At 34.2% G+C, this 16,611-nt stretch overlaps 1 protein-coding gene across 1 annotated transcript; it reads right to left on the minus strand.

Annotated features, from left to right (window-relative positions):
* Positions 1 to 7,323: 7,323 nt before the first annotated feature.
* LOC131617814 (epsin-3-like) lies at positions 7,324 to 9,186 on the minus strand. Its single transcript, XM_058889069.1, has 4 exons — positions 8,983 to 9,186; positions 8,657 to 8,779; positions 8,400 to 8,561; positions 7,324 to 7,914 (listed from the first exon to the last, which is right to left on the minus strand). Exons 1-4 carry the CDS (start codon positions 9,087 to 9,089, stop codon positions 7,416 to 7,418), a joined length of 891 nt encoding a protein of 296 aa, XP_058745052.1. The 5' UTR covers positions 9,090 to 9,186; the 3' UTR covers positions 7,324 to 7,415.
* Positions 9,187 to 16,611: the final 7,425 nt, after the last annotated feature.

Here is a 16,611-nt window from a genome sequence, read left to right on the forward strand (position 1 = left end):
ACTAGTGTGAGTAGTAAATCTTACTGAGTAACTAATGAGTACTTTGACGGGAGACTTAGTACCTATTAGATGAGAAGTCCTTCTAGTTATGTGTTCACTATTATCTTCACATATTAAGGAAGTGTGACAAGAGTATCTGGTGAAGCATACTGACTCTGTTAAATATCTTGATGGGAGCTGGATATTTACAATGTCTGTATGAAAAGACCTAGACGTGTATGATGAAGATTGATTTATGGTTATACAATCATAGTTTCTTCTACTTCAAGTTGCAGAGTATGGCAATCTGAATCTTGTGTAGCAAGTAAACTGTGGCAAATTCCAAATGAAGGGAACTTCAAGGACGAACATCAAAGATGTCCTAAATTTTTATATCTCAGGGGGAGTAAAATAGTATGAAGATCAGCAAAGACAATTTTATTCTGCTTCTATCCAAATGTAAAGTCTTTCAAAGACTAATCTTGAAGCCAGAAGAACAAAGTCACACAAGATGTCAGAACATAACTCAAGTCATGTTTATTCTCAAAGACCAGCAAAGAATATTCTTTTCATTATCATCTGAAGACATGGATTGATGGTGTGTATCACTTGTTCCGACCTAGTGCATGATCCAACCTATGCACAAGTCCTCCTGGTGCAGTTCCTCTTCAAATAACATTTCTTGATTGAGACTTTAGTTAAAGTCCATGTATGTTGTTTAAATTGCTCAGGTTTATAGAGTCTTTTCGTTTTGTTTGAGTCTTGTTTGAGTCCCTCATGTTCTTCTTTCGGATATGAGAAAAGTCTAGAGTCTAGGTTATAGTTGTCAGGTTGTGGCAATAATAGGGTTTAAGGGTAGTGTTCAGACATTGTTAAGTCTGAGGTCATTCTTTACAGTTGTTTGGTAAAGAATAAAAGTCTTGTTTTGTGTCGTGAACATAAATTGTTTCTTGTGTTCCAAGTCATTCTATAGAGACGTGTTATCTCTATGGATAGTCAGAGTTTGTTTGAGTTTGGTGTTCAGACGAACTTATGTCTTGAGTGATGTCAACATCACAATGTGCTTTTATCCTGAAAGAAGTGTTAGAACATGAAATGTTCTGATCAATATTTCTAGTTTTGATGATAACGTTATATATGAATTTTGTTTAAGACAATGTGGTACTCTAATTATTCACGTTTTCCTTTGTAGGAAAACTCTAAAATAGTATGCACTAAATCATCATTCAGAAGCTCTGACCCAGAAGATCTGGTTGGCTTCATCAGAATATGGTCTGGAAGACATCGGAAGATGGTCTTGAGGAATTCAGAACATGAACTATAAGGCATCAGAAGATGGCAATCAGAAGCAAGGCTCTGAAGATTTGATGGTATCACGCTACAAAGAACTTCCAAAGTACGATGACTGAAGTTACATCTGCACCAACGTTGAAGACTCTGATATTCAAACGTCATTCATATAGTCTGAGTCCAGAAGCAAGTACAAGATGAAAAAGCTACAACGTCAAATCTGTCTGACTGACAAAAGGAACGTTTGAAGCTACAAAAGGCAAAGTCAACAAGAGTAGTTGAAACAAGGCTCGAGGTAGTTGACAAAAGAGTGAAACATTAAATGCAGCAGTGTACTGTTCACGTAAAGCATTTAAAGATGTTCAACGGTCACATTTCTCACTGCCATATAAAAGAGAAGTTCTGCTTGTTGAAAACGTTACAACAACATACGCTAAGAGAGAACTTACGCTGCCAAATTGGTTCACAAAGCTATCACACAAAAAGCAAAGAAACTTCATCTTCAACCTCACAAATCTTGTAATATCTTAGTGAGTGTTAGAACTTAATCTTGAGAGAAAAATCACTTGGTGATTATAGCTTATTTAGAAGCATATTAAACTCTTGTAATATTGTTTACTATTTTTGTAAAAGGGAATTCCTAGAGTGATCAAGTTGTGATTTGTATACTCTAGAAGACTTAGAAGTTGTCTAAGTGGAATACCATTGTAATCAAGGTTGATTAGTGGATTTAATCCCCAGTTGAGGTAAATCACTCTGTAAGGGGTGGACTGGAGGTAGTTTGATTAACAACGAACCAGGATAAAAATAACTGTGTGATTATTTTTTATCTGTCATTTTTAGAAACAATCCTTATTCAGTCCCCCCCCCCCCCCTTTCTAAGTGTTTTTCACTCCTTCAAGAAGGTATAGGAATATGCATGTGAAGTTTGAAAAAGCGACATTATTGTCTAAAGTGGAAGTTTAAGGCATAATATGGATTAGAATGGGCAGGTTCTGATCTGGATGTTTGTAATTTGTTCTGTCAACACATAATTACTTTCATGATGAAGAATTCACTTCGTGAATATGACTATGAAGACAAAAGTTCTATGATCTGATCAACACAACTTAGGATAAAGGAGAATCCTTCTGAGTCAAGGAGCATGTTAATCAATGCGTGAGATTGAGGAACATCATATCAAGAAGGATTTCAAATTATATTAAGAATACCATAATCTGATCCAAACATGGTAAGATTAGGCTCAACAAAGTACAAGAAGTGTCAGTTCTTTATGTTGAGATTCTGGCAACCTCTCTGTGTATGCTTCTAATGTCAAAAGGTCATCAGTTGATCATTTCTGGAGGAGATAAGTTAGTATACAAGGGTCTGTTGCAAAAAGAGATGAACCTTGTGGAATATACTGGTAGTACAAATGTCAGACACAATGTTATAACATCTTATTTCTGGTGTGAGTATTTAATGTAAAAGAGCATTTTTGCAATAGTGAGTGTGTTCAGCAGGATAGTTGAACAGAGGGTGAGGCTCTTGAAGATATGAAGATGCGTCTTATATTTTCCATTCATCATTTCAAGTTTATTCCTTGAAGAAGCTTAGTCTATCTCAGATAGGGGGAGTGACTTCTTATGTCAAGAAAAGTATCTTGGTCAAGAATACTTTTACATCATGAAGAAAATGTGACATTATAGTCAGTTATTTGTAAATGGTTGAATCTAACCATATGCAACTGGAATCCACAATTCTTTCTCTATACTAATGAGGTAGCTGTATGTCTAACAGTCTCAAGGTGTTCAGAACAACAGAAGTCTATGTCTATGACTAGTGAGTCAGAAGAGTAAGTGGGGAGTCTTTTACTTGGTCCATAGGATGCTTTGTCTTAATCTTTTGAAGAATCTTGAGCTATGTGCTTAAAGGGAATAAAAGTGACAATGTCTGACAGGATGTCATGACATGTTTAAAGAAATTGAATCGTCTAAGTCAAACAAGGAAATCTGTCTTGAAGTTTATCTACACATCAGAGGTCGGTGTAAAGTACAATCAATGACTATGCATGCACTGGTATTCTAAGATAACTCCTATCAGAAAAACTGTCAAAAACTGCTTTGGAAAGAGTAATTGCTTTTGGAACTGTTTCCTAATTAACCGTTTGACCGTTGAACAAGACCAAAAACCATCATTATTTCCTATAATATCCAATGGCTATATAATGGTGTCTCCATAGATTACAGAAATCACTCTCTCTCAAGATGTCGTTCTTGTGTGTTCTCATGAGTCGTGTCTGAGTTTGGTATTGTGATGGGTTGCTTTACCAAAACCTCTTCAGAAAAATGAAAAACACGGGCTGGGGATGTTGATGGTCTCTACCATGGATTTTTTTTGCAATAACAACAAAGATGTTCCATCATATACAACCTTCAGTATAGGAACTATTTTTCGTTGTGATTTGTGATCTGAGTTATGAACACAATTGTGATTTGTGTTCTGAGTTACTAGGACTGGTGGACAATTTTCACTCAAGTCCTCTCTCATGGTCTAAGTTATGATTTGGTTTCTAGTTCAAGACTAAGTAAGGGGTCTCTTATGCCACCATTGGTCCTCCAAGACAAAGGCCTTCTCCCATCGTCTTCCTCGTGAACATCAGTGTTGCATGAAGATATCCACTGCATATTATGACATCGGAAAATTCTTTGTCATATTATAACTAAAAAGGGGGAGAGAATATCATCTTCTGATTTTGCTACTGTAAAAAGAAACAAAGGATTTTGTAGCAGACTGAAGATGTTATGATGTGGTTCAAGTCTTGAAGAACAAAAGGTATTGATTAAAGCTCAATTCTGAGAATGTAAAATTCTGTTCTTCCTTGTTGTCTTGAAAGTTAAAGCATTTATGTTTTGCTGCATTTTTAATGAATGTTTAGTTTTAGCCAAAATATGCCAAAGGGGGAGATTGTTAGTGCTTTTATTGGCTGATTGGCATCTATGTTTAGCTAAAACATAATAGCAGCAAAACATAATTTAATGTGTAATCTTGAAAAAATATAAAAGAACAAAACAGGTACAAGCAAGATGTTATATGGAATGTCATGACATTAACTCACGACATCGCGCCTGCAGAACTGGAATGAAGATTCAGTTTGATACTCAACAGATACCGAATATTCAGTGAATATTATATAATCCTATGTGGCGCTAATTTAAAGGTCAAAATAATATTGAAGAATCAGATCAAAAGATTGAAGATTCAGCAGTTTCTAATTTAGGAGATAAACTAGGAAACTCATGATTAAAAAGACCTTAATCGTAGTAGAAGATTTCTGCAGATTTGTAACAGCAAGGAGTGTTGCGATTTATAAGCCCAAGTCCAATTGGGAATAGGTTATAAATAGAAACCTTTGTAACCTAGTTTTATATAGAAAACCTTGTTTAGAAAAGATGTAGTCATTAGGGTCTCTATAGGTAGACCACCCAGGTTGTGGGATGGCTGTCATGTCTCTCGAAACCTGTAGGTAAGAGAAGTGATTGTTCTAACTCGAAACCTGTAGGTAAGAGTTGAGTATTGTGTTCTTGATTGAAGCTGCGAAGCAATATCAAGTTATTGTTCATTGTTAATTGTGTAAATAGTTGTTGCAAGGTTGTAACAGTTAGGTATCACTAGGGAGTGAGCAGAGATTCTCTTGTCTTGGATGGATACCTGAGATAAAGGTTACATTGGGTAGTGACTAGGTAAACCAGAGGCTGTTTATCTGTAAACCAGAGGTTGTTTACATGACATAGTACTACTGATAGTGAAATCTTCTTCCTGGCTTGGTAGCCCCCAAAGTAGGTAGTTTAAACCGAATTGGGTTAACAATTAACTGTGTTATTTATCTTCTGCATTGTGTTGTTTGTTCAGTCGTGGATGTTATGACATCGTGTATAACATCAGGTTCAGAATTGTTAGCTGTTCCTTTACAGAACCATTAAAATTTACAATCTGGTTATGTTGACTGAACATATATGATCCCAGTTCTCATTGACTCCTTCTTAGGGTTAATTAAAAGTTGGGGGATCTTTCTGTTCTGCATCTGCTACATTAATAATAGATCAGATGTCTTGACATCGTGAATGACATCCTGAGTCTGTCATACCAGAATTTCAAAATAAATTACCACCAAATAAGAGGGCACCTGAACCAAGTAACAAAGAGCTTCTCACTCAAAAGTGGTGAATGGCAAGAAAAAATTGATTTTTTGAAAAACTGTGTCTAACTTGGAGAAACATGGATGAGGCAAATCTTGATATATCATATTTATAAAGGAGGGGATGGTGATATTCTAACCATTAGGAGAACCTCTTACTTCACTAGCGACGTCATAGTTCTCCGGTTCCTTTGAATCACAATATACTAAAGTTGTCCCAAAATATGTATTGTTTACCTAAGGGGAAAAGGTTCACGTATCCTCGGTTTAAATAGGATAAATGGGGGTGACATTACCTATTCACCCAATATGTATGGTCACATAATAAAGGCTAAAACAAATAAATGCAGAAAAATGGGGAGCAAGAGAGATTTACCCATTGAAGGCAATGAAATAGGTATAGAAGTGTGAAGTAAGAACACTTCAATTGAGGTTATAAGAATGATGAAAATAGTTGCAAAGAACATTAAAGCACCAATAGAAGAGAAAAAGATGATAAACTTAATGCCTTTAAATATTTATAGTCGTATAATGGAGAAAATAAAAGGGCAAAGTCCTAAGATCTAGAAGTGAAATAAGTGAAGAATCGAGCGCCAACAAACGAACAAAGTAAATGTAACCAGGAAAGTTTCAAGAGTCATCACACCAAAGTAACTTATTAGGAAATTCATCATAGGAGGCTTAGAGAGAGAGAGGTCATTATGCTGCTAGTCTTAGGCTAACATGTGGCAGATGGCTGAAGACACAGATATTAAAGAGTCACATTATTTAATGACAAAAAGGTATAAAAACAGACTCGAGGGCCAACAAACAAACAAAGTAAATGTAACCAGGAAAGTTTCAAGAGTCATCACACCAAAGTAACTTATTAGGAAATTCCTCATAGGAGGCTTAGAGAGAGAGGTCATTACGCTGCTAGTCTTAGGCTAACATGTGGCAGATGGCTAAAGACACAGATTTTAAAGAGTCACATTATTTAATGACAAAAAGGTATAAAAACACCAAAAGACTCGAGGGAAATGAGATTTTGAAGATTGATACAACCCCATTAGGACTGATTTTAAACCCTAGATATAAGAAGAGTCATATGCTTGAACACAGTTCCACCAAACCAGGCTTGGGGCACAACTTTTCCTACTTGGGTTTCAGATTGTATTGCATGTACCACCCCCATTATACCCCAAACCGAGAAGAAACTCTCAAGGATGAAGCATTGTTGGAAATGATCATCTTATCAGTTTCCAGCTTAATGTTGGGATACCTTGGTTTGGATAAGATTAAAATATATTTACAAAAGTTTAAGAGTCACATTACCTTTAAATTTAGAAAAAATGACATGTCTAATATCCATTAATGATTTGATTGTCATTTGAAGCACAATTTTCATATTTTTTATAGACTTTTAGTAGGATTTAAAAAGATGAGGAAAATATGATGAATAGTAGTTTTTATTTCTAAGCATGAGATATGATAAAAATATTCAAATTCTAAAATCGAAAAAGTTCCAAAAATAGGTTTCGAATTTAATAATGATTTTTTTCTTCATTAAATCAAAGAATTCTTGATAGATTTTAGAGGTAGAGAAAGAAAAACTCTCACTCGTGCCTTTAGCTGGGCTTATTCCTAAGCAGCCCCTTAGCTAAACCAACCTACCCTACAAAGTTTGAAACGAATGAGCAATCTCATTCAGGATACTAAAGTCAAACTTTGTTTTTGTCTAATTCTTTTGTTCCACATTCAACACATTTTTTGTGACATGCTCACTTGTCCAAATCCTACACCTTTCTAAAGTTAATATTCTATTTTAGTAGAAACATAAGATAAAGAAAACTTTTATTAATATTACATATGTGTACATTCATATATAGGTGATGAAATTTACAAGAGATATCATTGTATAGTACAAAACTAAGAAACATCATGCATATAAACTTTTCTAGCATAATATATGTATATTAACATTATTCCTTTAAAACCAAAGTGAATATTGGCGATCATAACACTTTTTAGGAACCTTCTTTCCAACATCAGAAATGCACCTAAATTCAATCTTTCCACGATTATTACCACCAATAATCTTTGAACATATTTCACTTACAAATCCTTTTGGTTTTCCATCTTCTCCATCAAAATCATCATCATCATCGGCATCAACATCAGAATCAATCAAAATCTCTTCAATTGCTGGACCATTCCAAAGGTGTTTTTCATCCACATTCTTAGGACTGCTATTGGTAGAAAATGAGCAAAATGATGAAGATCCTGGTGATCCTAATTGATCAGAAGAGAATGAACTAGGTGATGATACTGTTGATGTTGGAGAGTTCAATGAACTTCCACTTCCAAATCCTTGTATTTCATTTGTTATTTTCAGTGCCTTCAAACGTGCCTCTTTTAGAGCTTCTCCACCTTGCAAAAGCTTTAGTATTTCATTAGTTAGGTTTTGCATTCTACTTCCCCAGTTAAACCTGAAATCAATAATTAACCTATTTATTAATGAACTTCGACCCGATGGTGAAGACCGAGACCCGAGAGTGTGTTCCATCTTAGTTTTAAATATAATCACCGCAAGTGGATGGTGGGATTGGTATCCCTCAGATTAGTCGGTAATAGTGATTTTTTATTAATTAAATGTTAGGGTTGACCTTTTGGTGAAGCCTTGAAATCAAAGAGTATGTTCCTCTTATGGTCTCTGCCTTTAAAGGGGACCATCACAAGTGGATGGTGAGATTGGTCTCCTCAGGTTAGTCAGTTATATGACTTGTTTATTAATCAAGCCCTAAGGTTAGTTTATTGGTGGAGATTTTGGATTTAGGAGCGTGCTCCTCTTAAGATCTCATGTTTTAAAACCACCGCAAGTGGAAGGTCAAGGGTCTCCATTGAATTAGTCGGTCATATATCATGTTTATTAATCATCATAAATAAAATTATAACAAAAAAAGTAAAAGGTTACCCTCTTTTGTCGATATAAGTCAAATTTCCTAGTTCTTCAATAATTTCAGCATCACATTGAAATTCTCGAGCAAAATCTATAGGACCATGAGTGAGCATGAATTCTAGAAGAACTAATGCTTTGTAAGATTGCCTCCATTGATCCCAATCAATATTGTACAACCTGCAATTTGAATCATTTATGTTATTAAATTTGAAAATTCTAGATAAGTGTCACTAATTTCATAATTTTTTTTCTTCTTATATTAACATATATACCTTCTATGAAGAACATCAACAATTCTCCAATATTCATCAAGATCAAAAGATGCCTCAGCAATTTTTGTCATTGTTTTTGCATCAGGGCTGCAATCTTCTTTGTTTGTTGCTTCCTCAGCTAGCCTATAATTAATCATAGATATATGTTAACAAATTAAGTGTAACAATTTATGTGGTACAAATTTTATGTAACGAATCTGAGTCCTCTAGTGATAAATCCACGACTGAGTTTATTTTACTGTGTAAACCAAGTTTAAAATATCAATTGATCTAAAAAATCAACAACTAGGTTGAGCGAGAAAATGCGTATGAGCACACATACTTACAATTCAGCTCCTGTAACATCTGTAAATGTCATCCTAGCAGATTTGTATTTCTCTAGTAGAAAATTTGTTGTCTGCTTTTTAATTTGATCTAGCAATAAATTACCCATTTCAACTATATAAGATCAAACTTTCAATTATGCATGAAATGTAGTATTTTATGAAATAGTTGCTATAATAATAATACTATAAGCTAAGCAACCAACAAAAATGGTGAAAAGAGGATTAACCATGGAAGTGAGTCAATTGCTTCCTTTAAGAACAACATTTATGGATGACCAAAATTATAGGTCAGAGAATGTAGGAACAGTGTGAGTTAATTTGGACCAAATTTAGAAAGTTGACCAAATGTAATTTATGAATTTTGCTTTAACCATAATTTTCATGCAATATTGGCAATACTGAAAATTAGGATCTTCACACAATACTAACCATTAAGATTCATGTAGTTAATTTAAATTCTTCTTAGCCTTTCTTCTTTGGGTTATTAACTTTTTTTGACGGAAAATTTTGGGTTATTAACTTCTTCTCAAGATTTACTGTAAATTCAATATCCTTTAACTTGTTAAATAATCCGCATCTAACTGTATTGAATCAATAAAAAAATCTATGTATGCAATTTATCATGTGTTTAATGCGATCCATTCAAATATTGAAATATTTTTTGGACTAACTAAAAACAATGATAACAAATTTTTTTTTACAATTATTTGTTTTTTGGAATCAAATATACTTTTCACTAATCCAAAACAACAGGTAATTACAATCAAGACGATCAAGAGATCCAACCAACCACAATTACACCAACTGCAAATCTAAGCTAATTACACCATCATCAATTTAGTTATATTCTCCCTAAGTTTGGGTTTCATCCAAACCTTATAAACAAGAGTATCTGTAATTTTAGAGCCTATATATGTTTGTATTACTATCATTATGTGTAAAAAAGTATCACTCCTATACCTTCATGTTTCATAAATTGTTTCATCAAATGTTGTCTTAAGTATTTTTGCCTTCCAACCTTTCTCTTTACTATTCTAAACTATCCATTTAATTTCCTTCAGCCACTACTATAGATTATGCTTAATTTGCATCCAATCAAGCACTTTTTTCCAAATGTATATCAGGCCTTCATATTCAAACATGATGTGGCCGAGTGTTTCAACCTGGGGACAAAAGCAGCAGATGTCATCATCAATGATTTTAAGCCCTTTCAATCCTTCTTTAGTTGCCAATCTATCTTGATAGGCTAACCAAGTACTAGTTATGGCTCCAGGTCTTGCCAAATTATCATAAAAGATTTTTCTCTTTAATACATCCTGCAGATTAGCCATTTGCATCTCTTTGAGGGTTTAATATCTAGTCTTAATTTTAAATCTTCCATTGACTTCATTCCAATTCTTCATCAAATTCACCACTTCTCTTTGTCTCAATATAGCTTTCAGCATCCAAGAACAATTGTTTCTAATGGGGACTGTCATAAGTAGGGATGACAAAAATATTCATACCCGCAGATATTCGCGGATAAAATCTGTCACGGGTAGGGGCGAGTAGTTTAATAGATATATACAAATAAAATAAATAGATATTTAAATATTCATTTATTAATAGATATGGATACAGGTTTAATGTTACCCGTGCCCGCGGATATCCGTATTCGTTAATAAATTATAAAAATTACTTAAATATTATTAGTTTATTATACTCTATCTTTTCATCTTCTAAAAAAACTAATCTCCTCGTATATATATATATATATATATATATATACACACACACACACACACACACACACACACACACACACACACACATTTTATTTGAAGAAAACCTTTATATTCTATACAAACCTTATTGGTCATTTCATATTTAAGTTTCTTCTATACTTCATACCTCAGTTCAATAATTTCATCGTCCAACCAACTAGTACCGCTCTTTTTTCGTCCAACTAGTGTCATCCTTTCTACTCCTGCGTCGTCCGCTCTTCCACCATAACTCATAATCATAATATCATTCTTTTTTTTGTTAAAAATGAAATATATGGGGTATTATACTTTGGTGAAAATAAAGGAAATTAATTTGATGAAATTTTGTTGTTAAAATAAGAGAGATTTGTATGAACGTTATATGATAATAACGTCTTAGGTCTTTAGAAGGAACTGCAAATATTTTTTTTAAAACATAATTTTAGAAAAATAGTGTTATCCACGAATATCTGTAAATAATTCGCAGATACCTTAAAACTCTTGGATACCTTAAAACCTGTGGATTACCTGTTTAACGGATATCTGCTCAGATATGAGGCTGATATGAACATCATATTTATCCAATGGGACAGACACATATATCATATTATCCGTCCCCAATTATATTCATTTACATCCCTACTCATAAGTGTGTCTTCCTTTATATTATAGTAGTAAATCCACTTAATCCACATGCTATCTACCTTACCACTCAAATTCCACAACATCTTTACCATACTAGCCCTGTTCCATTCAGCTCAAGAAATTAGGTTTAGTCCACCATGTTTCTTTGGGGAGCAAACTTCCTGCCAGACTACATGTGATCTTCTTGTGTTAACATCTCATCTTGACCTAAGAAAGGACCTGCGGATGGATTCAATTTTCTGAAACACTTTCTTCGGCAGTGGAAAACTCTGCATGTAGTAGTTGGTTGTGGCAAAAATCACATTTCTGATAAGCTGAATTCTGCCAACAAAACTAAGAAGTTTTGCACTCCAATGTCTTATCCTCATCATAATTTTATCTATCAATCCTAATGAATGTTGAACAACTAATTTTTTGCTAGTAAGAGGGCCTCCAAATATCTGAAAGGGAGTGTACCTTATTCAAAATTAGTAATTTCCTAGATCTCTACTTTAGTGCAATTATTAACTCCTCCATAATATGCTTTCTTCCACACTTTTGTGTGGGCTTTTCTCATTACTCCATCAATTCCGTCAAAATTACTCACAAATTTTATGTACTGACAAAGTGTCATCACAACCCCAAACTTACTTTGTTACTTGTCCTCAAGTAACCTGTCTGCACGCTAAATATTTCATCACAATTAAAATGTTTATCTTTACCAATGAATGTCACCTTTCTTATTTTGCTTCTCAACACTTCTGTTCCTTGCTTCAATCCGAGTAAATCAAAAAAATTCTCTCATCTCACATATATTCACTCAATTTTAGAGGACAATCACACAATCAACATACAAAAGCATTTAACGATTGGTTTGTATAATTTCTAACCGAATCAATCAAAGTCATACTTAAACACACACTTTTGAGGTTATTTTAAGGTTGTAATGTGACTTATGTTAGGGTGGGAAATTTAGGATAATAGGCTTAAACGTTTGGATTTAGGTACCTAGTTTTCCTGATGTTACCTAATTTCTTTCATGTCACTCTTTTCTTTTTCTTTTTTTGCACTAGAGACCTTTTTTGTTTTTTTTTGTTTTTATTTAAGAAGTCATTTTAATTTTTTTTTTCTCTTTGACCAATTTCTCTAATACCCCAACTCCAAACTTAAATGTCGCTAACCTCAAAGAGCAACCCCAAATTTATTCTTTTTCATCAGACAAGTAAAACAAATACTTTTACCTAACTCCAAAGAGGGTGGACATATTTAATCTTTCAAGTCAAATGGCTATATCACATGATATGTCACCAAAAGAATGTCTAAGGCTCGAAGTGGTTAATAATGGATATGATAATATTTCAATAGGTTGGTTTAAAAAGGCCCAAAATTTTCACAAACTACTGCCTCAATGTGTATTTATCAGAACAATAGACTCAAATTAGAAATAATCCAAATTCTAAAAAATAACTAATGTATGGATGCTCTCATAAAAAGGAAACATGAATATTGGAATACTTGACTCAAACCTTACTGAATGAGGTATCTAAAGATTGGGTACAAGTAGCCGACTTCTCTTTTCTTTATCAAATGTCAATTTGCCAGGAAGCAACCTCTTTTGTTCATTCTTTTATGATGACTTTTTTTTTTCACAATGCATTGGTAAGGTAGCAAATCAAAACGGTAAGAAACAACATAAACAAACAAGCTCATTAATTAAAACAAAAGAGAAATACAAATAGGGGGAAAGTATTCTTGATAGATAGCTAGTACTCTTCCTTAAATCATATTACAAAAGGGAAATAAAACAAAATCTGAAAAATAAAAAAGTAAAAAGCTCCTAAGTCACATGTTACCGGAGCTAAAGAAGTTGTTTAGATCATTCATGCCATCTTGAAATTATTGATTTTGTCTTGCCCAAATAGCCCTCATCTCAGCTCGCCTGTTAACTAAGGCCTGATCTTGCTCAGTGAAGTATGTCTCTATCTCTGCACTAGTGGTGAAATGTCCTAGCAAATTTTGAACTCATTATCGAAGTCATTCATGTTTTTCCTATGGGAATGAAGATAAGTAATGTAAGACATATTTTTGTTGAAATGTGACATCTTTAGACACAAAGTACTTACATCTTATGTTACCAATCTCAAGAGAAATTAACTTGCCACCCCCTTTTTTATACTTGTCACCCCCCCCCCCCCCCCCAATTTTACGTTATTTCCAAAATGCTCCTGACACTATTTACTCAATTTTTTTACCTTTATATGGAAAAAAATTAATGTTGTCAAAATCATCAAAAAATAAATTTTCGGTACCGCAGAGCAAATTTTCGACACCTCTTTTTGGTTGATACCAGAAATTCTTTGTTTTTTACAAAATTCCGGTATCTATTTACCGGAATTTTCAAAATTTCCGGTGCAATTTAAAAAATTAAGTCCCAATGTTTACCAGAAATTTAAAATTTCCGGTATTTTTCATATACCGGAAATATGTGCACTCTTAAAAGAACCGAAAATTTCATAGCACTCTTAATATGTGGTGGTGATGCACTTTTTCATGTACCGGAAATTTCAAATTTTCGGTATTTCTCCGCATAACGTAAATTTGAAAAATCCGGTACTGAAATTTTTAATTTTCCGATATGTAGCATCAAGCACGGTAAAATTGGTAAAATCAACAAAATTTTCAGTATTTATATGAAATTTCCGATACGGTACATGAAATTTCAAAAAATATGGTATTTTACCAGGATAATTTGGTAAAAACGCCCTATTTGAGGAGGTGACGGGGATAATTTGATAAAAACGCCCTATTTGAGGGGGTGGCAGGGATAATTTAGGGGGTGGCAAGAAAAAATCTCCAATCTCAACTCAAGGACATCTTTAGACACCAAATACTTACTTCTTATGTTACCAATCTCAAATAGTAACTCTCAAATCTCAAATAGTAACTCGCTACATCATTCCAAAAAATAGAGCCGAACGAATATTACTTTAATGACACAACCACTAATATAGTTAAGGGTCTTGCTAACCGGTGCCCTCAGGACACTCTTTAAGCATACTAAATAAAGAAAATATTTTTTTATAAAAGTCAATATTTCAATTTCTAATGCAATGAATACACGCATTTTTATAAAAACTTACAATTTTAATTACTTAAAAAGTGCCCTAAGAGCACTGGTTAGCATTAAATACTCAAAACTCATGATGTACTCATATCTATAAATAAAAAAACCAGTGAGTCTTATGCAAAACATACTTGCAAATGTCAATAAAATTGGAGAGAACAAACATTTAATCCTCTAATAACTAAATATCAAAACTCAAATAAAAGTTCAAGCATCATAAAAATCCAAGTTTTCGTCGTCACTTCTCTAGCACTAGTTTTGTCTTCCTCTTCATCCTCTATATCCTCTTCACCCCCCTCGACATATTATGGATGAACATTGATCGGTAAAATAACAAGTGTACTATTTTTTTAACCGATGTAGTAATAATAGGGAGTGCTCCCCAATATCAATCTCGAGGACTGCGTAGGAAGTACAAGTTCTTATAATGATTCAATTGAACAAAATAGCGTGGGGATTTTGTGATTGTTTCGAAATAATGATTAATAAGAATAAATTAAAGTAAAAGAGTAAAATTGTCTTTTAAACGATATGAGAGAGCATGTTAGGGCACGGTGTATGAATTGCCTTGTAACAACCCTTAATCCTTATTTTATGAAATAGGTTTCCGAATGATCTACTACCGAATCTCAAGAATAGTCTTCCCTAATTCCTTAGCCGAAAACTCTTTTGATACCTATCCCGCGTCCTAATTCCTTAGCCATTCATGATATCAAGCAAAATATAATTTAAGAAGATTACCACAGTTACTACGGTGAATCCTCATTCCTAAACAATATCTGTCGTAGTATTGTTGTGCAAACAGTGATAAGGTGCTTTGTCCGACCTAAACCTTAACTGTTTATCAAAATCTATTGGTCCGATAGAAAAAGCATTAAGAACTTTGAACAATAAAATATATTCACACAAACTTTGAGATCATAAAATAATGGAAATTAGGTTCATCATAATAGCAATTCAAGGACACCCCCTAGCATTGGGGGGTTTAGCCGCTCATAATCTTCAAAGAAAATACAATAAGAAGGTTAGACATTACAAGAAAATAGGATTGCTTTGATCTTCAATCGTGATTGCTCTTGAAGATCTCCGTTCTCCGAAACCCTTGAGAGCTCTCTCCTCTTTCTTCTGCAATTCTTTCGTACGATCAAAAGTCCGTTTCTCTTTCTCCAAAAGTAGCCTAAATAGCCTCATATCACTTAAAGTTGTAGTGAATACCAAAATTATCCTCCGGGAGCACAAATACAACACGTCTCGAAAACTCAGCAAAAACAGCGTATTTGGCCAACACGGTCGTATCAGCTGACACGGGCACCCGCGTTGGCTCCCTGACTTGGACGTTCACATTTATTTCTTCCAGCTTTTCTGACACGGCCGTGTCAGTTGACACGGGCACTCGTGTCAGACTTCTGCCCATTCTTCAAAACTCCTCAAAGCTCCTATTCAGCCTCCTCCTAACACGGGCCGTGTCAGGTGACACGGGCACCCGTGTCAGGCCTCTGTGTTGCTCAATAATCACTTTATCACACCTCCGAAATCCGATTCTTCTCACATCAATCCTTTGGGTTTTTAGCTGGACCTGCAACCATATTGAACTACCATGGAAACGCATAAAATGCGACAAAAAGAGATAAAACACTAACACACGAATGAAAATACACAATGCGATAATAACTTGAAAAACAATAAAAAATAAGACAAAATGTTACCGATTTTTGCAGATTCATGCCTAATAGATGACAGAACACTACTAGAAATGGTGACCGATCAAACATCAAAATCATCAATATATCATTAACAAATCAAGGGTAATATCATATACAATTGACGCAGACACTCCTAGTCACGTCAGAGCAGCGTCATTCCAATTCACATCCCGTTATCGCAATCATTTCAATCCAATCACCCATCTGTGCCGGACGGACGCATTGTGGCACATTTTTCTTGGTTTTGTCGTTCCATTCAAGATAACAGCCGTAATGAAAGAGTTTGGTAACTTAGCTTACATCTGAGAGGATGATAACTTAGCATGAGAATTCAACTTAGTTTGGCGTATTTAATAAATATGGATAACACTTGAATGCTATATGTGCACAAAGAATGCAGTGCGAGAACCATCGCACGACTGCAACATGAAAAAAT

The sequence above is a fragment of the Vicia villosa genome, linkage group LG1 (assembly GCF_029867415.1).
Source record: "Vicia villosa cultivar HV-30 ecotype Madison, WI linkage group LG1, Vvil1.0, whole genome shotgun sequence".
NCBI classification, from domain to species: Eukaryota; Viridiplantae; Streptophyta; class Magnoliopsida; order Fabales; family Fabaceae; genus Vicia; species Vicia villosa.